The sequence below is a fragment of the Micropterus dolomieu genome, linkage group LG20, assembly GCF_021292245.1.
Source record: "Micropterus dolomieu isolate WLL.071019.BEF.003 ecotype Adirondacks linkage group LG20, ASM2129224v1, whole genome shotgun sequence".
Classification (NCBI taxonomy): domain Eukaryota; kingdom Metazoa; phylum Chordata; class Actinopteri; order Centrarchiformes; family Centrarchidae; genus Micropterus; species Micropterus dolomieu.
This window is the reverse complement of record NC_060169.1, coordinates 14,947,459-14,974,682: the sequence shown is the minus strand read 5'-3', so window position 1 is coordinate 14,974,682 and position 27,224 is coordinate 14,947,459. Positions and strand designations below refer to the sequence as shown.

At 40.1% G+C, this 27,224-nt stretch overlaps 2 protein-coding genes across 3 annotated transcripts; both read left to right on the top strand.

Annotated features, from left to right (window-relative positions):
- Positions 1-546: 546 nt before the first annotated feature.
- Positions 547-5,697, top strand: LOC123958984 (ATP synthase F(0) complex subunit C3, mitochondrial-like). Of its 2 annotated transcripts, none has more exons than XM_046032804.1 (5): positions 547-677; positions 965-1,064; positions 3,511-3,582; positions 4,625-4,824; positions 5,326-5,697. In XM_046032804.1, exons 2-5 carry the CDS (start codon positions 1,026-1,028, stop codon positions 5,438-5,440), a joined length of 426 nt encoding a protein of 141 aa, XP_045888760.1. In that variant the 5' UTR covers positions 547-677; positions 965-1,025; the 3' UTR covers positions 5,441-5,697. The 2 variants fall into 2 exon arrangements, with proteins under 2 accessions (XP_045888760.1, XP_045888759.1); XM_046032803.1 differs by lacking the exon at positions 547-677 and adding an exon at positions 700-860.
- A 1,403-nt stretch (positions 5,698-7,100) lies between these two features.
- On the top strand, positions 7,101-13,492 carry nsun3 (NOP2/Sun RNA methyltransferase 3). Its single transcript, XM_046033156.1, has 6 exons — positions 7,101-7,347; positions 7,499-7,602; positions 7,689-8,164; positions 8,566-8,720; positions 9,369-9,490; positions 9,934-13,492. Exons 1-6 carry the CDS (start codon positions 7,174-7,176, stop codon positions 10,268-10,270), a joined length of 1,368 nt encoding a protein of 455 aa, XP_045889112.1. The 5' UTR covers positions 7,101-7,173; the 3' UTR covers positions 10,271-13,492.
- Positions 13,493-27,224: the final 13,732 nt, after the last annotated feature.

Here is a 27,224-nt window from a genome sequence, read left to right as displayed (position 1 = left end):
ACACCATTTAATTTCAATGTCAATCTAATAATTGTGTCAGCTGTACTTAAATAAAATGTTGGGCTGTTCAGAAACACATTTTATTATGTCTTCATATTTTTTGCGTGTAAAAATCTTAATTTGTAAAGTAATTAGTAACTAATAAAGCTGTCAGATAAATGTAGTGAAGTAAAAAGTATATAATACTGCCCCCTGAGATATAGTGGAGCAGAGGTAGAAAGTGGCATGAAAAGAAAATGCTCAAATAAAGTTCAAGTACCTCATTTGTACTTGTGTAAGTAGCAACAGTACATGAGTAAATGTACTTAATTACTGTCTACTACCGATTACTGTATGAGGGTGTATATAGGCCTACATTAAATTTGTTCAAAAGGTCTCTAGGGGGTGTTAAAGAACATTTTTGTGTAAATCTGGAAGTGAACAATGTATTTCCTTTACAGGCAGTGATCGAGTTGGTTCCAGTCAACTTTTCTGTGCACTTAGGACTGTCCTGGTTGAAATTTCACTGTGGAGGCCTTTCAACATGCTGGACTGGCCTGTTGGTCCATATAATACATAATACATCCATCATCTGGACTGTGTGGTTGTAGCTCCATCAGGAAACCGGAAGTCAACCCTTTTACATGATATTACGCATGCGCGTGCTCTCCCGTGTCTTCGACCTCTACTACAAACCGGTGAGAGCTAACCTCCTCTGCCACAAACTGTGTTTGAGTTTGATGTAATAGTGCTGCTTTTGTGTAACTCGGTGTCTTTGTAGCCCTGTGGACCGCAGAACTGCTCAGTTTTTCTGATTTGCCAACGAGTTTGTTTTTGGCGACATTGTTCGGTTTGCAGCTGATCTTGACCTTAACTTACTTGTGTGTGTCCACTTAACGTTAACTTTGCCATTTCCTATTTAGCAAACTAGTTACAGAGTCATCCCAGATATTCATTTTCGTGTTTAATGTCTTTCTGTCTCCAGATCACGGTCACTGAATCAACGCCAACACCTTTGGCTGACCTGACCACTACGTCCCTTCGTGATGTATGCCTGTGCTAAGTTCGTCTCCACGCCCTCTCTGGTGAGTCTGCGTGAATGAATGGAGGTAACAAGTGACTTTGCCGGTGTGCTTACTCGTGCTTGTTGTGATCATGATAGTTTGCAAAAAAAAACTGCTAGTCTGTTCAGTGCTTAGCCTGCTAACGCTGCGTGTTTGACCCTCTGCTAAAGTCCGCTAGCTTAAAGTGTTCACACCTGCAAGGGCGTCCTAGCTGTGAGTTTATCAGGACAAAAGTCAGCCTATACACTGTATCCCAGTGTGAGACAGTTTATTCACCTTTTGATGCAAATATTTGATTCGAAGCTTATTCTATACTCCTCCATATTTATATACAAATTTATAACGTTTTTCAACAGTTTTGTAATAGTTTTTGTCCTGCATATTGCTCTACGTGTTTGTACTGTTTTGTATCTTGGTTGTACTCTTGCACCGTGTGTCTTCATGTTGCCTCCTTCACACTGAATGTTGCATTGTTTCACGTTTCGACCAAAAGTACCGGGGACTTTTAATTCTCTGGATCTCTTTTCAAGGAACTAAAAGGTTCCTTCAGCCCACTGTTGTGTGCGTTTCCACCGTGGTCTAAAGACCTGCGAAGATTAGGCAAATTAACCAGCTGACATAGGCTGTAGCCAGGATGCACAGGCATCATTATTTGTAACCACTGTCCATGAGCAACATTTATAAATAAACATCAGATTTAATTAGAATATAATGGAAAGCTATAGGCTATGCTTGACCATTAAAGCAGCTTGCAGCAGTGTGGGAGTAGAGTGGAGAGACACATGATAAAGTTTGTTACAAATTTAATAACAAACTGGATAAAACCATAAAGTTCTTAAAATAATTCCAGCACAGAGAAAGAAACATAAAAATAAAATTGCGACAGTTTGGAAAGTTATTACAAGCTATTGCAACATTTCCAGCCAACAAGAGCTGCAGATCAGCTGGCCAGACTCATGTCTATGTCCACCTGATCGTCACAGGAACATGATTTTAAGAGCTTTAATACCTACACACTAAAAACTCCTGGGTTAAAAAGGGACCAACTAATTTCTGGGTTATTTCAACCCAGAAAACTGGGTTATTCTTTTTGACCCAACTCCTGGGTTAAAAACCTGACCCAAATGTTGGGTTAAAAAACAACAACATTGTAGTTAATATGACCCAACTTCTGGGTCAAACAACCATTTGGAGTATATGCATGGTTTTGGGCTTCTCTGAAAGATAACACTCTGGGGTGATTGTAAGTGCTACTGGAATTGATTTAATATAAGTTTAAACAGACTAAAACTAATATATTTCATTTCTGCTTGAAAATGCTTGCTAACAAATGCATGCAGACAACTGTAGCTAGGACTAATTAGCTGTAGGACCATGGCATAAAGACTTACCTAGCCCAAGTTAAAATTTCATACCAATACCATGAAAAATTACTATTTTACAGAGGTTCGTCTTAGCATATTTTTTTCTAAAACAGCACCGCCCCTTGGCGGCAGGTGGCTGCTTCTTCATCACGCCGTAGCTTACCGCAGATGTGTTTTTTTTTTTTGCTGGTAGATCATAAACTTCCTACTTAAAGCTGGATATCGTTATTTTCAGAATTTTATTGGCTACACGGAGTGCCAGTCATTGGCACAATTGCTTACAATTGGCTCGGCCTACCCACGAAATAATAGAGGCTGGCCCTTCCTTACAGCATGGGCTCTCGTTGGCTATTATTATAGGCTGTGAGAGGGACATGTGAGCTCCTGTTGGGTTTGATTTGGTGTCACTCGAAAGGTTAGAGTTCAGCGGCTAATTTGAATACAAGCTATCGTAGTTGACGTTATTACAGTTATAATGACACGAGCCACGTCTGCTAGCAAATATGAAATGATGTGGCAGCAGTCCCTGGGGATTTATTGATGGAATAATGTGTTTTGTACTAAATACTTTTACTGGATTGGATCATCTGGACCTTTGACAACGTAACAAGACCATTTTTGTTGAAATATAATCGATCGGTACATTATTATGAGGCTTCATACGTGAGTCGCATCAATTTTGCTTGTACTAGTTGGCTGATTGTACCCACTGTGGTGATTGTATCCTGAAATGGTTTGCATTGGTCGAATCACGAGGATTTTAGCTTTCAAACGGTCTATCACATGAGTATGAAGTTAACATAGCAGTTGTGTGCACATACCGAAAGCTGCCGCCAGTTGGGATGTTAAAAGGTTAAACCCTATAATGGGTCACTGTTGGTGTTGTCACTGCTGGCTTTTATCTATAGTTTACCATATTTACTACAAGCCGAATGTCACTGTGGATGAAACCACATGCTTTCGATGCTGTCTTAAGCAAAGCAGGTGTATTCTGAGCAAATTTTAAAGCTATACAGACAGATGTCAGTAGAACTTGCTGGTAAAGCATCTTATCAGAGCACAACCGTCTCAACTAAATGTCTTCTTTTATCTCCTTGATACAGGTCCGTGCTGGATCTCGGGCTCTGTACAGACCACTCTCTGCAGCAGTAGTCTCAGATGCCAGGAAAGCAGAGGTAAGCAGCTATCTGTACTGGGAATTGTAACGGATTTATTGACTTTGAGTGTTCACACAAAATAGGCACTCTGAAGCCACCACAGCTACATTAATCTCCTTTGCTATTCTCATACAAATAAAAACCCATGTACATTTCACACAATGCAAGGTTATTTAACACTACTATAGTAGGTATTTTTGAAACTTCCTAACATATGTTCAGTAAAATTTAAAATTGGGATTTGATTTTTTTTATTTTTTTTATCTCACCCATACCTAATAAAGTACTGAAGAAACCAAGCCCATGGCTGCATATTATAACAATGTTTAATGTAGCTACATGTCAGATTTTCATGTCAAGTACAAAAACAGACTGCTAAGATTAGAAGCTTAATGCCTTGCATTAAACAGTTACTATTGAGGAGTACCGCTGAATGTCTGTAGATTAGATAGCTAGCTAGCCTATGTGGCTAACATTAGCTGCACATAGGTTGGTACCGTTATAAAAAATGCAATGCCAATTCTGCATCAGCATTGAAGTTTACCTTTCAAAAGCTGCACAAATGTTCACTTAAGCATTTGGAGAACTGTCATTAAGTACATAGCAGGGATAGATTTGGGGGAGGTTTGGCTTTAGCATGAACTTTATAGGTATATTAAGTATTCTAGATACATGCATAGAGCGGACCTGACTTGCATGTTTGAAGGTAAAACCTCTGCAGCCAAACCTTGAGCACCAACACTTGCAAACCCCTGCTGATGTTTTATGGTTATTTTATTCAAAGATGAGTTATTCAAATTATGATTATATCTTTAATATCAATGATTGTATAAGATGTCCAAACTGGTCATTTTTATTGACTGTCCACCAAAATAGGTGATTTTAGTGGACCATTATGTGCCAGATACATAGAATGCTCGAAATTTTACATTGCATATCAATTAAGGGATCTAATCAAAACTAGAATAAAATATTTCTATGTGTAAAATGTTGAGTGCCACTTTGTGATCCTGTACTGATTTTGTTTTGTACTAATCTTACTTCATTTTTTGTATTTCAGACTGCTTCCCACCTGGCACCACAGAGTATTGTAGCCTCCCAGCAGCAGGTGGCAGTGCGGGGATTCCAGACCAGTGCTGTGAGCCGGGACATCGACACTGCTGCAAAGTTCATTGGAGCAGGAGCTGCCACTGTGGGAGTGGCTGGATCTGGAGCTGGAATTGGAACGGTGTTCGGTAGCCTTATTATTGGATATGCCAGGTAAATTAAATACATCATGTCATTTTAAAACATTTTTTTACATCTCCACCAAGGAGGGAATCCTGCACTTGTCTATCAGCAATGTCATAAAAACCAACAACAAAAAAAATAAAAAAAATAAATATATATATATGTATATATAAAATTAGTTTGGGAAAAGAACAATTAATTAGCTTTTAGTGGTTCTTCTTTATATGTGAGATTTCTGCTGTTAGATGGTTGCACTTAGATAGTAGTATTGGCAATAACTATGAAACCAATTCAAAGTATTTACATGGTTAAGAAATTTACTTAATTTAAGTAAAGGGTATGATGTCTTTGGATGTAAAAAAACAAAAACAACAGTATTTTCAAGGGTTTGTGCTGCCTCAATGCCTTCTAGTTATTGATATAATTATTTCCTCACATGTATTAAGTCTGCTGACTGAAATATCTTGGCAGTTGTACTTTTAACACCGTGTACCTCCAATTTGTCTCAGCTGCCTCTCTCTTTCTCAACAGGAACCCTTCTCTGAAGCAGCAGCTGTTCTCTTACGCGATTTTGGGCTTTGCTCTGTCTGAAGCTATGGGTCTTTTCTGTCTGATGGTTGCATTCCTTATTCTGTTTGCCATGTAAACCAGTTAAGCATTTGCTCTAAAGTGATACATTACAATGTTAACAAGAATTAGCAGTTTGAGATGCCCTTGAATGGTACGATGATTTCATCTTATCGTGTTGCTTATTCTTGTTCATTGTGAACCCACATATGTATGAAACTCAGGCAAACCCAAAAATGTTTAATGATGGTTTTGCCATTATATTGTATATTTAATCAAATGTTTTTGTTAACAAACACGCAATCAGCAACAGAAGTAAAATGTTTAACATCTTAATTCCTCATGTGTCTTTGTACATTTGTTACAAGTTATGGGGTGGTTCTATCTACATACTGTACACCTCTTGCATGGAAGTTGCTATGTTGTGCCGCCAAGTTCCTACAGTAGCCCAAACAGACAAACTGCTTTACAGAGTGCGTTTCATCAATATGAAGAAGTACTAGGCCCAATCCCAATGTCCCCCCTAAACCCTAAGCCCTGAACCCTCACTGACTTTACTGACGTCACTTGGAAAGTGCAAGAGGCTGCAGATTCGTTGGTTGCAATCCCTTACCACTAGATGCCACTAAAACCTACACATTGAACCTTTAATGTTAGATTAGCGTTTGCACTGGTTACCCAATCAGCTAATAATAATGAATTACATTTATATAGCGCTTTAGATACTCAAAGCACTTCACAGTGAAGGGGGGGGATTCACCTCAACCACCACCAATGTGTAGCACGGCAGCCATTTAGCACCAGAACACTTACCACACATCGAGCCAATTACTACAGGGGATGATAAGAATTAGGAATTTTGCCAGGACACTGGGGAAACCCCTACTCTTTTGCGAGAAGTGCCATGGGATCTTTGATGACCACAGTGAGTCAGGCCCTCGGTTTAACATCTCATCCGAAGGACGGCAGCTGCTACAGCGTCCCCATCGCTGCACTGGGATCTTATTAGGACCAGAGGGATGACTACCCTCTACTGGCCCACCAACACCATTTCCAGGAGGTCTCCCATCCAGGTACTGGCCAAGCCCAAACCTGCTTAGCTTCAGTTAATCAGCAGTAGCAGAGTTTACATTGGTATGATTGCCAGCTAGCAACTGCCACAAGTTTGTAAACAGGGGGTGTTAAAAGGCAGAAAAAAATCAGTGCGCCTGCTTACACATACGTGTGTTCAAGGTAACACCGTTCCACCCAAAGGTTTTGCGTTAAACTCAGCCCTGTTGTCCAGTGGGAACTGTAAAGTGTTTGCCCAGGACGAAACTAACGTGTAAGTCCACGATTTCTAGGGGACATTGTGAAACGTTGGTTTCGCCCTGGCCAAAGATTTTTATTATCTGGACAAAGTAGCTATCTGTGGGTTCAACAAATGAAAATGGTGAAAAACTAACTTTAACGTTTTAATTAAGGTTTGCGTAGGAATCCAATGCGACGGATAAGTTAAAGTTACAGCGTTCTGTGGTCACAATTAAACATTTCTGCAGTGACATCACTTCTTTTTCCAGTCAGCTCCTTTAAAGTCTTTAAAGTAAAGTTTTATTATTGTATACAATAACCACCCTAATATCATCCCAATCCTGAGGCCGCGACGAAAAAGAAAGCAACAGTTTGTCAGGTGGAACTATAGAAACACAGAGTTTAGGGGAGGACGGATTTGATCAACGTACGTGCCTCAGGTACATCATCCTAGCATGGGTGTTCAATGAAAAACAGAACTTTTATATTCGGACATGTCTGTTAGGCGGTAAAAAGAACCGAATGTCTAAATACATGTTCTCAATACATCACTTTTGCAGTACGTGGAGGATAATTGCCTTAAAAACTCAAACGCGAACGCCGACATCTCTGTGGTGGTTGTGGTCGTGTAACTGTCATACGGGTCCCGAGGTTGTTTTACAACTGAACGAGCAAAAAGGAGTCCCCAATAACCAGGTAAGTAAATTAAATTACACTTGTTACAGCTTGTTTACTAATGCTCCATTTACAAGTATGAATCAGAAAATGTGTTGTCAGAGCTTCCTTTAAGGATGCGGCCTAAGTTCGTGCCTCTCTACAGTTCAACATTAGTGTATGTTTGTAACAGGTAACAAAAAGGCACAAAAAAAAAAGATCTTCATGTCAACCAGTACTGGAAAGCTTTGACCGGCAGTACAGTCAGGAACTTGGAGACTTGTGGGCAAATGCAAGGTACATTTTTCCAGAAATAATTATTACAGCTTACACACAGATAACGTTTGTACCCTTTCTTCATTGCGATTATTTTTCTCCTGCAGAGCAGTGCTCCTGGACCCTCTCTCTTGGCAGTATGGGGTCATGATCAACAGCTTCAGCACTGTGACAGACATCACACAGATTCTCCACTCACAGGGCTTTTCCACATTACTGCCAGATGTCTCCATGTTGCATTGTGAAGGCCCATCAACAGTAGCACCTCACTACATCTCCAAGTGCCCTCCGAATGACTCCTATCTTCAACCTGACAGCACCTTTCATGCCCTCGGTCAGGACCTTCAGTCAGAGCCTTCACTCAGTTTGCCCCGTCCTTCATTACAATGTTACATCCACACACTTCCACTACGGTTTCCCTCTCAGGCTCACAGGCCTGGCCAGCTGAAGCAGTACTACCTCCTGAATGCTGCCTCCCTGCTTCCAGTGCTGGCTTTGCAAGTCAGAGATGGGGAGAAGGTTTTGGATCTTTGCTCTGCCCCTGGGGGAAAAGCTTTAGCCATGATGCAGTGTGCCACCCCAGGTAAAACAAGCACTTTTTAAATTAATTTTGCAAACTTTATTTTCTTTATATCATGCAAAGAGGTGTAAAATTCTATATTAAAGTTTATTTATCAATTCATAGTGAATATTATTGGCTATACTTAAACTAAAATCACAAATGAAATCATAACTTACTTTATTAGTAAAGGGATATTCACGGCACACTAACACAACACTTTCTAAGATATGGGGTGTTTGACAACAAGAACTTTTCACAAAAATATTTTGTTGAAGCATGTTGCACTTTATTTTTAGAAGTAAAAAAAGCTTACTTTTCACAAGTTGCTCCTGTTGAATTTAAGTAATATTTTAGTCTTCTATTAATAGCCTATTTGCATTAAATACTTGTAATTAGCAATTTTGCCTTGTGTTATGTTCCAGCTCTTCTCTGCTGTAATGAACCAGACCCTCACAGACGGGACTGGCTGGCCAAAACCCTGGAGTCTTTTCTGCCTTACTCATTGAACAGCAGAGTGATTGTGGCTGCACAGGATGGACGGTCTTTTGGGCAAAGTGCAGCAGGAACATATGACAAGGTGTGTGTGTGGGGGGAGAGTGAGAGTGAGTGAGTCGTGTTTGTGGCCATGGTTAGAAATGAATGAGAACAGCAAGCCTTTGAACAGAAGCTAACCGTCCTATTCAAAATAGGAGCCAAGAAGAGGCAGACAATTGGCTGGGAGGAATCAAAGGACTCAAAGTGACTGATAATGAAACAAAATATTGAAGAAAAGGTTGCGAGTAAGACACGCGAGTGAACAATGACTGAAAAGCAGTAGAGTGGTGCAAACAGTCTTCACAAATTCAAGCTGTATTATGGCAATGAAATGGCTTTGTAAAATTTGCATAAAAGACAGATTTGTCGGAAATATTCGCAGCTGAGGTGTAAAGTTCAGAGTTTGTTATACTTAATTTTTCTACACTGGGTAAAAAGGGGCAAATATGATTTGGGGGAGATTAATTTTTCACCCTGACTGATATGTCCCTTGATGATAATTCAGGTGCTGCGAGAAAAATATAGCATACTTATTTTATACACATGCTTTTACCTTCATTAATAACTCTTTACATATTCTTACTCATTCACTTTTCTTCTTTGACCCTTTCTGTCTCTCTCTGCCGTTACACTTTTGACCTCTCTGACTCAGACTCAGTACTATTCATATTTGTTGTTGTTTTTGTTGCAGGTTTTAGTCGACGCCCCATGTTCTAATGACAGGAGCTGGCTGTATTCTTGCAGCAGCCAGCAGGGGGAGCAGAAACTAAAGGAAAGAGCCAGGCTGCCTGCACTCCAGGCTCAACTGCTAAAGTAAGTCCTATCCCCAACCTAAATAAATGTCTGCAATATGTCCAAACATTGTGATTATGTGGAATTCCTAACAAAATTATAATATTGTTTTGAGTCAGATGAGGAATTATAAAAGAGAGAGAGAGAGAGAGAGAGAGAGAGAGAGAGAGAGAGAGAGAGAGAGAGAGAGAGAGAGAGAGAGAGAGAGAGAGAGAGAGAGAACTATATGAAAAAAGGTCTTAAATCCGTCACAATTACAAATTATTAGTGAGGTCAATTTGCAGTTGAACCAGTCAAAAAATAGCAAAATTATTTAGTGTGCTGAGGGAGGAGAAACTTGACATATACAGTAGAAAAGGGGTGACAATGAGCATGAAATGTAATATTATCCAGCTTTATAGCAGTGTTTGAATTAGTAATTTAGTCCCTCTTCATTAAGTGCAGTATTTGTCTTCTCCCTGCAGGTCTGCACTGTCAGCAGTGCGTCCAGGGGGCGTTGTGGTCTATTCCACATGCACGCTGTCCAGCTCAGAGAACTACGCTGTGGTTGAGACAGTGCTCAATGACTGTCCTGAGGCTGAACCTGAAGACCTGTGGGAGGGGATTGCTGTTCCTTTATCAAAATACTTTGCATTTAGTCCTGCTCACCCTGATCATGGACAGACACTTCACAAGCCGTCCCTACAACCACAGAATGGCACTGTGTCTTCTTATCACCACAGACTCGGCATTTTAGTGGTTCCTCAGCCCGGCAAGACCTGGGGACCTATGTTTTTGTCTCGTATTAGAAGAAGGAAATAGGGTGTATTCTCCAGCAGAGAAAAGATATGTGGAAACTAGGGCTGGGCACATTAATGCGTTATTATCGCGTTAACGCATTAATTAATTAATTATTATTTTATCACACGTTAACGCAGTTATTATTTTGAAAGTCCGTTTCTCACTAGCTCTGAATACACATACAGTCAAACAATGGGTAACAGGAGGAGTGGGATGTTGATCAACCAATAAATCACCCAACCAAACACGCAGTGGAGGGAGGCTTCGGCAGACTACGTTGCATGCAGAGAAGTAGATAAACAAAAGCAAGACAAGCGATCAAATGCCATAGCGAAGTGGATAGCTACACACTGCATGCTGATTAGTATTGGGGAAGATGTTGGTCTTAGGAACGTTCTTAAAATCACAACATAGTTACTTGGACCCGCAGGGTTGCTCTTTGCTCCGGTGATCAGACGGCGCTCCGCGAGGAAACAGCAGGCGCTCTATGGAGAGTAACCATGGCAACGTCTTCTGTGCGCTAAACAGCTGTAGCCTATTTAACTTTAATTTAACTAGGCTACGTAACTTTACCTGATAGGCCTTGCATCTAGTTTTGCGGGGATGCTCTGCCATGCGAATTCCCTCCTGTTGATGTCCTGATAACTGTGTAGTAGACAGTAATAGATTCTGGAAACAGCGAGGATTAGTCTCTCTTCCAATGATTTGTGCTCTGCCTCGGGTACACAAAGTTCAAGACAAATCAACAGAGGCGGCGGGCATATGCGTGAACTACTTCACCTCACTCTAACAGGGACACTTGCTACTGAACATACACTGTTTATGCTGCTCCCTTGAAAAAATGTTTCTGCTGGTACCTGTTCAGAAAAAAAAATAGATTTATAAATGTTAACCATGCGTGCATTAGCAGTGCATTTAAATTAAAAGTGCCCAATACACTACCTTAGAATTCATTATTCTATTTTGCCGCATAACAATGCGATTAATCACTGAAAATCACATTCCCTTAGTATGATTTTTGTTAGCTGTGGCGTTTTTAAGGTGTCCTACCTTATGAAAGTACCTAATGAAACTGACTTGTAACTCACTCACACAAACGGACAACCTTTCTAATTCACATTTAGTACACTGCCAACCTGTGACACTTATAGGGGATGAAAGTAGTAACAACAGCAGTAGTTCACACAGGCAGATTTATACATGTCATTGTTGCAACTTGTTGGCAAAGAAGGTCATAATGTGGAGTTGTAACACTTCGGCCACCTGCAAGACAATAAGTGTTTTAGCTGCAGTTTTGCTGTTAAATGCAGCTGTTCTTTGTTTCTGTGGGTGTTGAATGAGATTTTACATTTAACACTTGTACCACCTATAACAAAATAAATATGGAACATTGCTCACAGCATTCACACTTAACCTCCAGTGAGAGACATTAGACAACTCACAGTTATTTAAAGGTTCTGTATATGAGATTCTGAACATTAATATCGCAGCAAGCAACTATTTGCTATGTAATGATAGTAAAGAAGTGGATTAATGGCGTCCTGAGCAGAAAATGATGTCAGTCTCCCTCTGTGTGTTGTCACCCGAGTGTCTCTGTTCTTGTTTTTGATGGGAAGCTATTGGGCTTTGAGGAGTGTGATACAACAGCTGATTGTTTTCTCATCTAACTCTGTGAATTAAGGGTTTATTTTGAACCAAACCAGAGTTGATGATTGTTTGAACAGTGGAAAGACGTACTAAGATAATCTCTCTAATACTGTAATGTTGCACTTTAAGTGGACATATGCTTGACTAGCGCATTTGTCCCCAAGGATTACTGCACCCATTGTAACCTGTTTCACATCTGCCAGCGATGGCATAGAACCAGAATATTACGAGGGTTTATTTCGACCAAACCAGAGTTGGTGTTTGTTGGAACTGTGGAAAGACTAACAAAGATGGTTTTGGTGAGTTTTATGTTCTTTCAATGGAATCTGGTGTCGATATACCAGCTTTTATTAGTTTGCTTTATGTCAATGTTGTGATCACAACTTTTCCAGGTTTGATTTTTTGATTTTAGCCTCTGCAATCAACCCCTTTTTCAGTCTTTGTTTATTTTTATTATTTATTGTTTAAGGTAACTATGCAAGCTACTGACACTGCAGATGTGCAATTAGATGATATCAACTAAACATTTTAATCCCTATAATACTTAAGTCCTGGTTGATTTGGGGACACCTGCAGTTACTCATAACAGTGATAACCTTGGCGTTATTAGTACCACAATTTAACCAACTGAGCTAAGCGGCTATATAATACTGCAGGTCACAGAATTATGGAGGCAGCAAAACAAAGTATTGTTGTTTTAAAAAAAGAAGTCAGGCATTAATTTGCCTTTTTCCATCATTCTGTGAGCAAACATGTTCCGATTTTATGCTGCACACGGCATGAGTCTGCGAACAGCAGGGCACAGTGAAAGGAGTTACCTCGCTGAGAAGTTGGAGGTGTGCAGCCTGTCACCTGCAGCTCTAAATCAGGGAAATATTGCAAGGAGCAATAGAACCAGAAGGAGCAGCCACAGCATGGCATTACACTCTGCAATATTTCAAACTGATCCGTTGTCAAAAAATGCCTAAAATGTCGTAGCGTTCAGTGCTAAGCTCACTGACAAATGCACTGCATATCCTGTGACTGCTTCATCATAAAAGTCAATTGCTGTCCGCCAATAATATACTTTTAATGTGAAGCTGAAGCAGTAGGAAATGTTGGTTCAGCAGTCATTTAATACAGCATTTTTCCGAGAATCTCGCCACCAACGCCCATTTCGGGATACTTCAAATATATAAATATTCCAATACTTTCATGAGTGGGCCACTGTGTTACCTTATACTGGCAATGGGTAGTGACTTCACAGACATTGAAATGAAATGATCTTCAAGATTGTACTTTTAAGTGCTTAACACTGTGTCCATGTTGTATAATAAAAATGATAATACTGTAAGACTGCAATGTTCTGCGATGTAAGATAGTAAGATTAAAAATTCATCCAGAGTTTATTATATTAGGAGTGAGCGCTTGCAGTGAGTTTTATTACAGTTTGTGTGAGTTTTAGTTTCTAAATACTCATGAGTGGTAGTTAGGGAATGAGAGATGACATTACAGTACTTACCACTGCAGAAGCTTACATTCAGGATCTCCATTTTCCAAATCAGGTTGCACTTATTCAATTTTCATCACTGACATTATTAAACGTTTCTATCTGAACACCCATGATTGATATGTTTATTGGCTCGTGTTTGTTTTTACGACATAACATCGTTGCATATGTTTTCAGACTTGACATACTCAACAGGAGGCTAAATGTTTTCTGTCGGAGAGATTAGTTTAATAACCGGGAAGAGCAGTAATAATATAATTAACAAACAGTTTCTCTTTCTTCATTCCTGCTATTCGCTCCCTGCATTGTCCTGCTCTGAATTAAGTTGTGCTGTAAGTCTCACTAGAAGTAATCTTACATCTGTCATCATACCTCCCTTCAGTGTGACTGCAAAGGCAGTATCATCTCTTTCAGGGGCTCATTACCTGGGTGGACTGTTCTTGTGTCATGCTTGAGTGAAAAGTAGACATTTCATCGCAGAGTTGTCGCTTTCATCAGGCTGTGATTGCTCAAACCAAAAGCTGAAGGTATTTTAAAATTAACTGTTGACAATAACACAAGAATTCTTGTTTTTTTTTTTTACCTTTTGAACATAACAGACTGTCAAAGTACGCCATTGTAAAGGCAGTTATGTATAGAAATCCTTATTTCTTCCTCTCAAATACATAAGGCTGGTGGTTCTGAGCGAGCCTGCGAGACACTATCAAAGATATGATCACAGAAATAGGAAAGCTACAAGAGCTATGCAACGGTTTCATCCAACTACTCTGCGTGGCCAGAGACACAAGCGTTATTGGTGCATTTATATGGCTATTTTTATTGGCTGTCCTAGTTTTTCTCCTCTTGAGCGTGTCTTTCAAAAGTAATTCGTCTCTGAAATGATCATTACACCACCACAACATCAACACAACCTAAGAGTAGCAAGATGTGCAGATGAAGAGGGGTTTCATTGGGGTTAACCATGCTGCTGACCTTTGTGTGAACTGTGGTTTGTTGATGTTCCCCCATATTGCAGTTTTTCCGCAAGGGGAGAATCTCTAAGCAGCTTTTCCTCCACTTCAAAGGGAGAGAATGTAGGCCTGCTTTGCATAATCAGGTGGGGAACAGCTTTTTGCCAGAGAGGCAGGAATTAATTTGTGCCACCGCCAGATGTAATCATTAAAACTCTAGTCATTGACAATAGCCGGGGGGGGGCGGCGATAGAGGTTGATTTGTAGAACAGTAAAATGAGACAGATCTATACAGCATAGGATGGTCTTGAATGCCAGACACAGATTTAGGACTATTTGCACTTGTTGGCATGAAGTTAATCCTTACTTCTCATACCCTTTTATTTTACATGTACTTCACTATTTTAGTCATGTACAAAGTAAGACAACCACAGTTATTTAGGCAGCAATATACAGTATCTCACAAAAGTGAGTACACCCCTCACATTTTTAGTAAATATTTGATTATATCTTTTCCTATGACAACAATGAAGAAATAACACTTTGTTACAATGTAAAATAGTGAGTGTACAGCTTGTATAACAGTTTAAATTTGCTGTCCCCTTAAAATAACACATCACACAGCCATTAATGTCTAAACCGCTGGCAACAAAAGTTTGTACACCCCAAAGTGAAAATGTCCAAATTGGGCCCAATTAACCATTATCCCTCCCCGGTGTCATGTGACTTGTCAGTGTTACAAGGTCTCAGGTGTGAATGGGGAGCAGGTGTGTTAAATTTGGTGTTATCGCTCTCACACTTCCTCTTACTGGTCACTGGAAGTTCAACATGGCACCTCATGGAAAAGAACTCTCTAAGGATCTGAAAAAAGCCCCTGAAACTGAGCTGCAGCACAGTGGCCAAGACCATACAGTGGTTCAACAGGACAGGTTCTACTCAGAACAGGCCTCGCCATGGTTGAGCAAAGAAGTTGAGTGCACGTGCTCAGCGTCATATCCAGAGGTTGTTTTGGGGAAATAGATGTATGAGTTCTGCCAGCAATGCTGCAGAGTTTAAAGGGGTGGGGGGTCAGCCTGTCAGTGCTCAGACCATACACTGCATCAAATTGGTCTGCATGGCTGATGTCCCGGAAGAAAGCCTCTTCTAAAGATGATGCACAAGCGTGTGTGGCAGCAACCAGGTGAGGAGTACAAAGACAAATGTGTCTTGCCTACAGTCAAGCATGGTGGTGGGAGTGTCATGGTCTGGGGCTGCATGAGTGCTGCCGGCACTGGGGAGTTACAGTTAATTGAGAGAACCATGAATGCCAACATGTTCAGTTGTACATGTACATACTGAAGCAGCGTATGATCCCCTCCCCTCAGAGACTGGGCTGCAGGGCAGTATTCCAACATGACAATGACCCCAAATACACCTCCAAGATGACTACTGCCTTGCTAAAGAAGCTGAGGGTAAAGGTGATGGACTGGCCAAGCATGTCTCCAGACAGCACTGAACATTGTTGGGGCACCCTCCAATGGAAGGTGGCGGAGTGCAAGGTCTCTAACATCCACCAGCTCTGTGTTGTCGTCATGGAGGTGTGGAAGAGGATTCCAATGGCAACATGTGAAGCTCTGGCGAACTCCTGTGTACTCACTTTTGTTGCCAGCGACAATGTCACACAGACATTAATGGCTGTGTGATTTTGAGGGGACAGCAAATTTACTGTTATACAAGTTAGCAACCAACTGGTGAAGAATAATGTTTGTGGGTTAACTTTTGGGTACAATATACAGGATACTGTATATAACATCACTGACTTAGTGTATTCATTGTTTGTGCTGCTAAAATCCAATCAGATTCAAACCACAATAATCACGCTGTCAATCTGATATTTTCCCACTTGTGAAAAATGTTTGGCACTGAATGTGCTGGACAGTTAACAAGTGGGTGTATAGATTTAGTACCTTTTGGGGCATCCATCATTCATTTCAAACGCCACCATTTGTCAATATTCCATCAGTGGAAGTGAGTAACCAGGACTGCTGCTCTTGATTGATTGTTACACTACTAATCTCTGAGGACAGAATGTCTGCAAGGAATGAATTCTTATAGCGGTCAACTCAAACGTGAGTGCACACAAAAACACACAAGTTTTGTTAATTAGGGTACAGCTTTTTAATATAAGCGTGTAGTATTACAAGGATAAGCACACACCTGCAAAGAATAAACACGCTAGCCAAGAAAATCAAAAGTTGGCAATCTTGGATGCCTAAGAGAAAGAAACACATAATGGACTAGGTCTGGGCCTACCAACTGCCATACACCTGGGATACAATCTTTTAAAAATAAAAGCTGCTTAAGTCGTTATTTTGTCATTTCTAACTAGATTGGTATATGATGAATTAGCAGAAATTGTGACACATTTTTGTGTAATCTAAATGTAATGTATAACAGAAAGAAAAGGAAGGGTTTTTATTTGAGGACTTACTGGATACAGGACACAATTCCCTCTCATGTGTTTTATGGCCTGGGGGGACATCAGGTACCATCAATGTCAGCACAGACAGACAACACCAGAGGAAAATGAATGGGACAGGAGTGAAAGTGAGAGGGGGAAACAACTTCAAGGTAAAGGAGAGGAACACAGACATTTCCACCCTTTCATCTTCTGTTTGTCTGTCATACACACAGGCTCTAAATCCAAAAAGAAACTCTCGAGCAAAGAGAAGTTTCTGTTTAGAGATTTAGCAGAGAGTGATCCAGGTGTACTTCAGAGGACTCCAGGAAAACACTGTATTTTAGTTAGAGGACAGCAGAACTTGGATAAAACTTTATTTTCAAGTTTACCACTTCTTCAAAATTTGTCCAGAGTTTTAATTCAAATTGGACTCCTGGGCAAAAGAAAAAAAAAATCAAGTGCGCTTCTAGATTAACTGCAGTGTGGCCTGTGATAAACTATACCAGGAGGAGATGTGTTGTTGTTGGTTGTTCCTTCCGTACACCTCTGTGAGCCTCAGCAGCTGCGGGGGGTGGTTGGCATCCATAACAGCTGCACAAGAAGACAAAGCACAGGCCTTAACAGACTGAAAGCTGGGCAGATTACCAGGCCCGGACATTCATTCATCCTTTGAGAAAAAGACAGAATTGATCGGAAGGCTACAAACTAAAGCCTTGGACAGTCTTGCCACAAAATGGGATTTGAGAGAGAAGTGCCAGATCTTTTCAGTTTTAAGTATAAAGACAAAAATAATTTTTTTCCCCACAGATTATATGCACAACACCAGATCAGTAAAACTGGTCATGAGTTATGCTAATTTAGGATGCGAGTTTAAACTACTGACTGCTTAAACTGTAACTACTCCAACAAAGGTTCACAATGTTTTCCACTTGTGTCTGACTACAGAAGCAGAATGCTGAACAGCAAAAGCATCTTAAAACCGTTCAGTATTACAAAAGAAAAGAAATGAGGACTAAGTATGATTCAAATGTGGGTAGCAGAATTAGTTTTCTATTTCCACATTGTAAAAAATCTCACAACCAGCCCCAAAATAATCTTGCAGATATTTGAGGTACTGACCCCAGTGGTTTTCCTAAATAAGTCCTTAATTTATCACCAATGTTCTATGTGAAATATAGTGAATTTGTGTTTGTAAGGGAAATGTCAATTTATGCAGCCCTTTTACAGAATAAAAGATATATACATTTTTCATTCACTGAACAAGATAAATTACATATGATGTGCAAGTTTATGATCCTTCTGACATAAAAGAACCAATGGCAGACCTTCAGAGCTGTGCACTTGGACTTCAGACAGACTTTAATTTAAAAAATGAGTCCTTGAGACTTGCCTTGTATAGACAGAATTTAAATTTTTGGGCATGGGTATTACAAGGACTCAGCAATGTAAAACACATTAACAGATATTAAAGCAAAATTTGCAATTTGTTAAACTCGACCTGAACTTGGCCTTGAAAACGTGACTTGAGAGTTGACATGGACTTACCCTAAAGCCATGAAAATAGCTCTAGCAAACCAATACAGCTTTATTTGCCACCCAAAACAAAATATGATTTACTGTTAAAATGGAAAGTATGAAATGTTAAGTGAGATTTTATTGCAAAGGTAATTTGTCTAAATCAATTTTTGCCCAATATGAGATTCTGCTTCTTAACGTGATAATTAAGCACTTTCTGTGCCTGCAATGCTGCAGGTTCGGATCAACTTCAGGGCACACCATGCTTCATTATCAGTTTAACACCATTTTAGAAAATCTCGATTCTCTGATTCCAATACTCCAATTCCAATGCTCCATAGGTGCAGTTCATTAATATTTGATCCTACCCAAAGGAACATGCACCGAAACCTCGTGTTAACACTTATTTGACCCCTGCAGTACATATACCAAAGAATAAAATGTTCATCCAGAAAAGAGTGAGTGATTGAGTTGCCTCATCTCAATTTTTTACTTCACTTCTCTTAAACTTCCCAACTTCAAACCTTGCTGAAGTGGACACTCCGTGAGTGAAGGAAAAGCATGAATAATAGATTCTGCACCCAAAGGAAAAAGGGGAAAGGAAGTCAGACGGGAGGGGTATGAAGGGGCTGATTAAAACTGATAGATTTCATACCAATACACTGTAAACCCAAATAAGTTCAGAATACTCAATATTTGTGGAAGTTGATTACCTCAAACTTTTTAAGTAGTGGTAATAATATTTTTGAGTAAACCTTAACGTAAATATAATACAGTTTTAAAAAACATTTAATTTCTGCAAACTAAATTAAATTGGTTCACTGATGTCTATTAAATTAAATTCCACTAATTCTTTACTCAATAAATGTAATTGTACACAATTTATACTCTGAGGGAAATCTACTCAAAAAAGTTAATTGTGCTAGACTCAAATACTAATGGAAACTCACTCAACAAAATTACTACTAGTAAACTTAAAATTTACAAAATGCCCATTTTCAGATAGTAGTCCTCAAAAATACGAATACAACTCCATTAATACAATTCAAGTTCTCTTTGTTAGTATCATCTTCTCACATCTTCTGTCATTTCTACATTTAACAGACACAAAATAAGGCACATCTTGCATAAAGCTAAATAGACAAAGTAATTGACTGCTTGATCAGATAATTAACCAGCAACAATTTTGATAATCTATCTGTTTTCATTCTTTTTTGCAATAGTGCTGAACATTCTGTATTTCCAGATTCTTAATGCGATTTTTTGGTGTTAAGTGATAATAACTTGAATCTCTAAATAAAATTTCCTTTTACTACTTACTTTACTGCGCTTTGTGGAAAAAGCGACTATGCATAATTTTATTCCATGAGCAGCACTTTTACTTAAAAAAATATAAAAGGGAGCTTTAAATGTGGACTTTTATGGAATCATAAGCAAATAAAGATTGTTTAAAATAAGAAGTCCCACACTGTGCAAATTGTTAAGTCAGGTAGATGAGGTAATGGAACAATGTCAGGGTTTCTGCAGGTTTCACCTGGTCAAATTTAAGACCTTTTTAAGACCATTATGAAAGAAATTTAAGACCTATATCACAACTTAAAAAAAAGAAACGCACAAAGGAAATGGAGTCACAAAATTACTTGCAGAGTGAATCAATGTATTCAAATTAGGGTAGAGCAATGTCTAGAAAATTGGCATCGGACGATGTCAACAATGAAACACTGGGATGGACGATGACATTGATAAGCTACGTAATTAACAAGCTAGCATGCGGTGCACATGCTGACGTGAAAAATGAAAAAAATAAAATAAAAGAGTTCTTTGTCTTTTCTATGACTTTATAAAACATAACCTACTGGTGATGGATAAACTCAGGGGCGCAGACAGGGAGACAGAGAAGCAGGAAAACTGGATTTTTGTGTGGGGAATTGAGGGTCCTCCCCCAAGAAAATGATGTTTTCCAATAAAGAAATATGCAATTCCACATAATTTTGGAACATTGTTGGTACAAGTAGGAAAATCTAGAGCAGATGTGGAATAAACTACACCACAAAAGCTAAACTTGCTAAATAAGTCTACTGGAGTTAAATTATAACCATTAGAACTGGGAAAATTCATTAGTCAGTTTTGAGACTCAACACCTTATAATGGCAGGAAAACTCTGTAAAGATGACCTCAGAATCATTACAGATTATTGCTTTATACATTTGTAGAAATTAACAAATAGGCAACTTAAGAACCACCTCCGTTCTGTATTGCTACAAGCATTTCATTTGTACATCAAAATCCAAATGAATAATCTCATTATACCTCATTATCTTAAAAGGACTAACGTTAGTTTGCATCCCTTATTTGCTTTAACATTACTAACCTAAGCTCCTCCGTGGTCAACACCATCCTTTCTTTTTAATTTAACTATTGAGATGTACAGTAGAGGACAGAACTGTAACCTGAAAACTTAATGCTGATCTTATCCCCCGCTAACTTTCACCGTCACTTTCTGCCACTCTCTGTAGTGTTAAGCCCTGAGATCTGTTTTTCCATGCAAGAACCGATAAGGTTGCACTTCCCCATAGCTGAAGAAAAAATCTGTTTTATATCTGTGATACAATCCAAAAGAGACTTGCAGCAATAACACAAAAGCTGCCTGGTGGTCTCTGTAGTGGTAATACAGCGAATTATATTTGGACCGATTTGGACTAGCGACAGAAAGAACTACACCACCACGGGAGGAAAAAACATTCTTGAGCACTGCGGGAGTATTTCAATGAGTATTAGAGGTAGCGTTACATGGACGTTGGAAATTAGATACCTGTTTAAAATTATTTAAGACCTATAACACAAACTTCAGCGAATTTAAGACTTTTTATGGCCTTAAATTTTGATTTTGAAATTTTAGACGTTTTTTAGACTTTTTAAGACCCCGCTGAAACCCTGCAGGACGTCTACCTGACAGGTGCTGTTATTAGAGCAGCTTCTTTAATCTGGAGGTCTCAGAGTGTTTGATTGTCTGAGTGACAGAAAGTGATGGTGAATCTCAGAGGAGGAATATATTCTGGCAGTAAAAGTACGGTGTTGGTGTGTCAGGTAATAAATGCTTCAGCTTCTCCAGACCAACCAAAGTCTGTTCCCAAACAGCTGGAGAAGTGAAGCAGGTTAACAAACATTTCCCCTTCAGACTGGAAGCTAACTGAACGTCTTTTAGTTCAATTTAAAGAAAGTAACGAGCAGCTGTATTTTATTCCAGCCAACCTGTCCAGCTGAGAGAAAAGAGGTGTTCAGCTCTGCCTGAACACAGACTGAACATCCATGGGGTACCATATTTGGGTCACACATAGCGACAGGTAGCCCCGTCCTAAAGCCTCCCCTGCTTTCTGGTCTATTTTCCTCTAAATGGGATCATAATTAACTAAATGAATATCATGCTGTGTTGAAGAAGACTAGCGACTGATACCATAAACATAAACACAAGGAAAGTAGCCACATTTTCTCATAGACTTCTATACAATCCAGTGGAGTCGCCCCAGTGCTGGTTGTTAGAGAGAATGCAGGATTGAGGCTTCACTTTTCAAACCTGGAGGTTCCTTCTTGGTGAAGACACAAAGCTGCTTCCTGGTTTCACAAATCAGACACATTAATAACCAAATTTCTGTGTGGTTTTGAAACGGACACATCAAAGAACGAGACACAGATTCAGGTTGACCTCACACAGAGGAGCAGGTGGAGATGGGGCTACATACTGAGGCGCTGCTGGAGGCGCTCTCCTCCTCGTTGTTGGTGGGCGGAAGCGAGGCAAGGAGGCCGGAGCCTTATGGCGGGACTTGGGAGGCTTGGTCTGTGAATCCTCATACTCCTCCGCCCAGGCAAACATGTCACTGACCCTGCAGGAGGAGGAAGCGATATCATCAGCCACAGCAGTGATGTCACCCGTCAGTGTGTGTGTGTGTGTGTGTGTGTGTGTGAGAGAGTGCCTGCGTGCGTACCTCATCTTGTGGACCTCATCACAGCTGGCCTGAACGGCCAGTTCAGAAGTGCTTTCAGGAGTTTGTTCATGAGTTACATTAACATTTAGCTGACGCTTTTATTCAAAGCTACTTACAATAGCTATATACAGGTGAAACTCGAAAAAGTTATTTATTTCAGTAATTCAACTTAAAAGGTGAAACTAATATATTATGTGGTAAGGTAGGTGACTGGTGCACATGCATGGTCATATGACCTTGTCATGTGACCTGCAGCTAATCAGGAAGTGATAAAAGGTTGGCTAGTCTCAGAGGAGAGTCCTTTGCTTTCCACTGAGCACACCTTGCAGGCTGACAGACATGAGTGTCCCATCCTCAATGGAGGGAACTGGAGAAGATTGATGGTAATGCCTGTCAGCATTGCAAGCTGTATGGTGTAGCATTGAATGGTTTGTTTTCACTTATGTGACCGCCTGTCTGTATTACTGATGCTTGCTATGCTAATTGCATTTTCTTAACCTGTGGTTTGTTCTGTTTAGTAAAGATTATTTGTATGTTTCAGTCTACAGCTGACGTGTTCACAAATCAGCGGCTGTGGATGTAGGGATCCGGAGTTACTGGTAAACGAAACGATATATGCGCCTATCTGTGTATCCCCTATCTCGCTCTAGGGTCCCACAGTGATTGGAATAGATGTCCTGTATTGGGCGTCTACTCTGTCATATTTGGGATGGTGGTTTAAATACAGGTTGCTCTCCTCTCTCTGTATATCCAGAGCTTGACTTTGTACAAGGCTGGGTCCATATCGGCACACTGCCTCCCTTTCCGTGGTGAGACTGCACTGGGTGACATTCTGTAGTGGTGTGTATACTCAGCTGCGACATTGCATGCTATTTTGTAGTGAATAATCTAGATGGTAAGTGTGTAGTGAATAGTTTAGATGTTGAGTGTATAGTGCATGTACTTCTTGGTGTTGGGTCTGCTGTCTCCCTCTTCTGTCTACTACGGTCGCTGATCGGGGTGGTGTGTACGAGCTGACTTGACCTTCATACCTTGAGGAGAGTAACACTCTTTTTTTCCAACAAATTTTATTACCAAGCTAATTTTACTTATGCTGTTATTTTAACGGGGATTTTAACAATATACTTGTAATAAAATGTATCTACTTTTTATCTACTACTATGTAATTGTTCCGTTCGGGGTAAATCAGAGTTCACAACACACAACCTTATATATTAAGGGTTCTAAAGGGTTCCTCCTGCTCTTACCAGGAGGTGGCGTTGTCAGGCCCAACAAAAGGTATCCATTCTTCTTTATTCGGCAACACAATTATATAGACTCATTACATGCAAAGTGAGATATTTCAAGCCTTTATTTGATATAATTGATTATTGTGTACAGCTTATGAAAACCCCAAATTCAAAATCTCTGAAAATTAGAATATTACATGAAATCAATAAAAAAGCATTTTAAATACAGAAATGTCAGCCCACTGAAAAGTATAATCATGCGTATGTACTCAGTACTTGGTTTGGGCCCCTTTTGCATGAATTACTGCCTCAGTGCGGCGTGGCATGGATGCCATCAGCCTGTGGCACTGCAGAGGTGTTATGGAAGACCAGGATGCTTCAATAGCCGCCTTTAGCTCTTCTGCATTGTTCGGTCTAATGTCTTTCATCTTTCTCTTGGCAGTTCAGTTCGGGCGAGTTTGTTGACCAATCAAGCACAGTAATCCCATTGTCATTGAACCAGGTTTTGGTACTTTTGGCAGTGTGGGCAGGTGCCAAGTCCTGCTGGAAAATGAAGTCAGCATCTCCATAAAGCTCGTCTGCTGAAGGAAGCATAAAGTGCTCTAAAATGTCCTGGTAGACGGCTGCGCTGACTCTGGACTTAAAGCACAGTGGACCAACACCAGCAGATGACATGGCTCCCCAAACCAACACAGACTGTGGAAACTTCACGCTGGACTTCAAGCATCTTGGATTGTGTAGCATGACTACATTTGATCTAATAAATTTGAGCATTAATACAAAATTATGAATTTTAATATTCAGAATATTAATTCACAAAGCTCTCGTTTCGCGGGGCACCACCCTCCGGTTCCACATGTGTTCATTCATAGTTTTGATGCCTTCAGTGAGAATCTACAATGTAAATAGTCATGAAAATAAAGGAAACGCATTGAATGAGAAGGTGTGTCCAAACTATTGGCCTATACTGTACATCAAAGAAATAACAATGGCTAAACAATGAGAATGTGGGGTTCTATTGTGGGAGAATTTGATTCACATGGGCAGCTAATGAATGCAAGCTATGAGTTTTAAGGACTAAAGATAATGGATTAACAAACTATTGAACATCACTGACCACAGAATGCAGGGTTTTGGTCTTACTGCATGTCATTTCTCCCACCCGGGTTGCTGTTAAATGGCCTCACTCACTTTGTCGGCTTATTGAAGAAACTCTCAGTGGGGGCCTTTTCAAATCCTGGCTCGGGTCAGAGGTTTGGTCGTCCTTTGTTACTGCTGGCGGCCCACATGGCTGACGCGGGCGTCGGGGATCAGTGTAAGTTAGCTCGACGGATAAAGCTTAAAAAAAAAAAAAAAAACTTGGTCGTTCTTGAATTAAAATTGTGTAACTTACGGTCTGATAACTTTTAACAAACAAAAGGAAAATAAAATAAAAAGCAAGTAAAGTTGCTGGAAACGAGGGGGAAATTTTTTTTTTTTTAAATCGATGTCGCGGCGCTTCGCGTGTGTGGCTTGAAAACAAACAAAGGGCCTTCGTTGCGCCAGGTTGAACTTTTTAGAGCGTTGCCGGGAGAGGGAGCAGGCTGGGCGTGTGCCAAAGCACAGTTGGAGAGAGCCCAAGACAGCGTGTGTCGCTGTTTGTCTGTTGGGGTGTGGTTCCCAGAGGGCAGTCCTTTGTTCCCATGAGGGAGGGCTTGTCTTTTCTTTAACTTTAATATGTCTAATCAAAAAAAAAAAAAATCTATTTGCGCGTATTGTATCAAATATCTTCCCACAATCAAACCTTAATTATCAAACAGGTACCGTTCTTAGTTTTAAGCACTTGATAAAAAGGAAAACAATTGTCAGTAGTTAGACCTTAAAAGGTTAGCATTTCATAGGAATCACATCAGATGAGAGGAACTTAACTAGCTTTCTGGATATACTGGCTGTTACACGTTCTTAGAGAATATAAGCAAGATACACGAATGGCATCAGATTATGGACAAGATAAATACAGGGTGACATTTATACATTAAACGGCATTTCAGACGATGGCATGTAATACTTATTTTGTCCACTTGGGGGAATTCGGGTTACATGAGGATAGCTTTGATTAAACCTAAAGAATCTCTTGCTCAGGAGCTGGGGAATTTAGTTATTTAACCTTAAGTTCGAGCTGGAAAATTGCTTGAGTAGTATAGGATGACTTTTTTTCATCATTTCTAAAAGGAAGTGTCAAAGTGTTGGGAACAAAGCATTGATTACAACATGAAAAGAATAAAGGTCAGGGATCCTTGCTGAAAATTAAAACACTGCAAAATTAACTTATTTAGATTCTTTTCAACAACAAATAACACCAACATGGTAACATAACTACTCAAATGGAGTGGAGAGATCTAGTCAAGTAACTAAAGATTATTTAATTAAACAAGGTAATGCTGTGAGTTTAGAGGAGACAGTACTCTTTGTTTACACAAAGAAGTTCAGGGCAGGGTCTCTGGTCTCCTGGAGTTTCTCAGGCATTTACAACTGGGTGTGAAAGGAGAATATCCTTTGATGTGCGATAATTCAACAACGAGGGAGGTCAGTTGCCATGGTTACGTGTGTGGGGGGCAGTTTAGGGTTTCCTGCCCTCTCTTACAAAGAGTTCCGGCTGTTCAGGAGAAAGCTAATCTCTGGTGAGTGTTTTTTTTTTTTTTAAACCTGTCCTGCCCAGCAGCCTGGTATAGAGTATAATGACCTGGATACCATATTGTGCCAGACAGATTTTACTTTAACAAGAGAGTATTAAAATACTCCTTTGTCTGTTTTATTATTTATTTAATTATGTATTGATTTGTCACCGGGCCGGACAGGGGGGCAGACACGGGGATGGGGGGTCACAAACAGACAGCACAGAGAAAGGACAACACCTGTAAGAGAAGGGGGAAAGGGGGATGGTGGGTGGGGACAACAGGGAAAAGCTGTGGGAAACACCAATTGCAGAAAGCAACGAAACCTGCAATAGAACAGAGAGGGGGGCTTGGGGAGGAGAAAAACAACAACAACAAACAAACACAAACAAAAAAACAGTATAAATAATAATAATAGTAAAAGACAACCAGCCGAACAGCTGCAATAAACAGCTGACATATTAAGACAACTAAGAGAACAATGAAAACAAGAAACAGTCACACACACTAAATAAGCAACACAACACAGCCACGAGAGCTGGAATAATAATTAATTTAAATAAGTAACTGAAAGAAAAGCATCAGGAATAGTTATACCAGGGACAACCTAAGTTTGTTTGTGTCTGTGTGTGTCTGTGTGCGTGTGGGTGAATGTGTCTGTATGTGTGTGTGTGTGTACATGTGTGTGCGCATAAGCCTGTTAAAGAATGTAGTTGTTAGTGAGAGTGGGACGCCACGACTGTAACAGGCAGGCAAGAACCCCAGTAGCCAATAGGGGTGGGAGAAAGAACAAGATTAAATCAAATAAAAAAATAAATAAATAAAGACTCCCAGATGCACTGCGATGCAAACGCAGAAGACCCCGACCCAAATGCCAGTTGACAACGTAATGCCGACGGAACTCAAAAAGCGTAACCCGCGGAAGAGCAGCGCCCGGACCGACCGCGGCGCGCACACAACATAGACCAGTGCTCCCCCCCATCCAGCACCCCACCGCCGCGCAGCAAACAACCAAAATGCCCAAATGCCACGCAATCATCAACACCAATGCACAAGTGACGAGCCCAA

Coding starts and splice junctions, on each gene's coding strand:
- nsun3 (XM_046033156.1), top strand. CDS start 7,174: ATGTCTAAATACATGTTCTCAATACATCACTTTTGCAGTACGTGGAGG. Junction 7,348..7,498: donor AAGGAGTCCCCAATAACCAG/GTAAGTAAATTA, acceptor TGTTTGTAACAG/GTAACAAAAAGGCACAAAAA. Junction 8,721..9,368: donor CAGCAGGAACATATGACAAG/GTGTGTGTGTGG, acceptor TTTTTGTTGCAG/GTTTTAGTCGACGCCCCATG.
- LOC123958984 (XM_046032804.1), top strand. CDS start 1,026: ATGTATGCCTGTGCTAAGTTCGTCTCCACGCCCTCTCTG. Junction 1,065..3,510: donor TCGTCTCCACGCCCTCTCTG/GTGAGTCTGCGT, acceptor TCCTTGATACAG/GTCCGTGCTGGATCTCGGGC. Junction 4,825..5,325: donor CTTATTATTGGATATGCCAG/GTAAATTAAATA, acceptor CTTTCTCAACAG/GAACCCTTCTCTGAAGCAGC.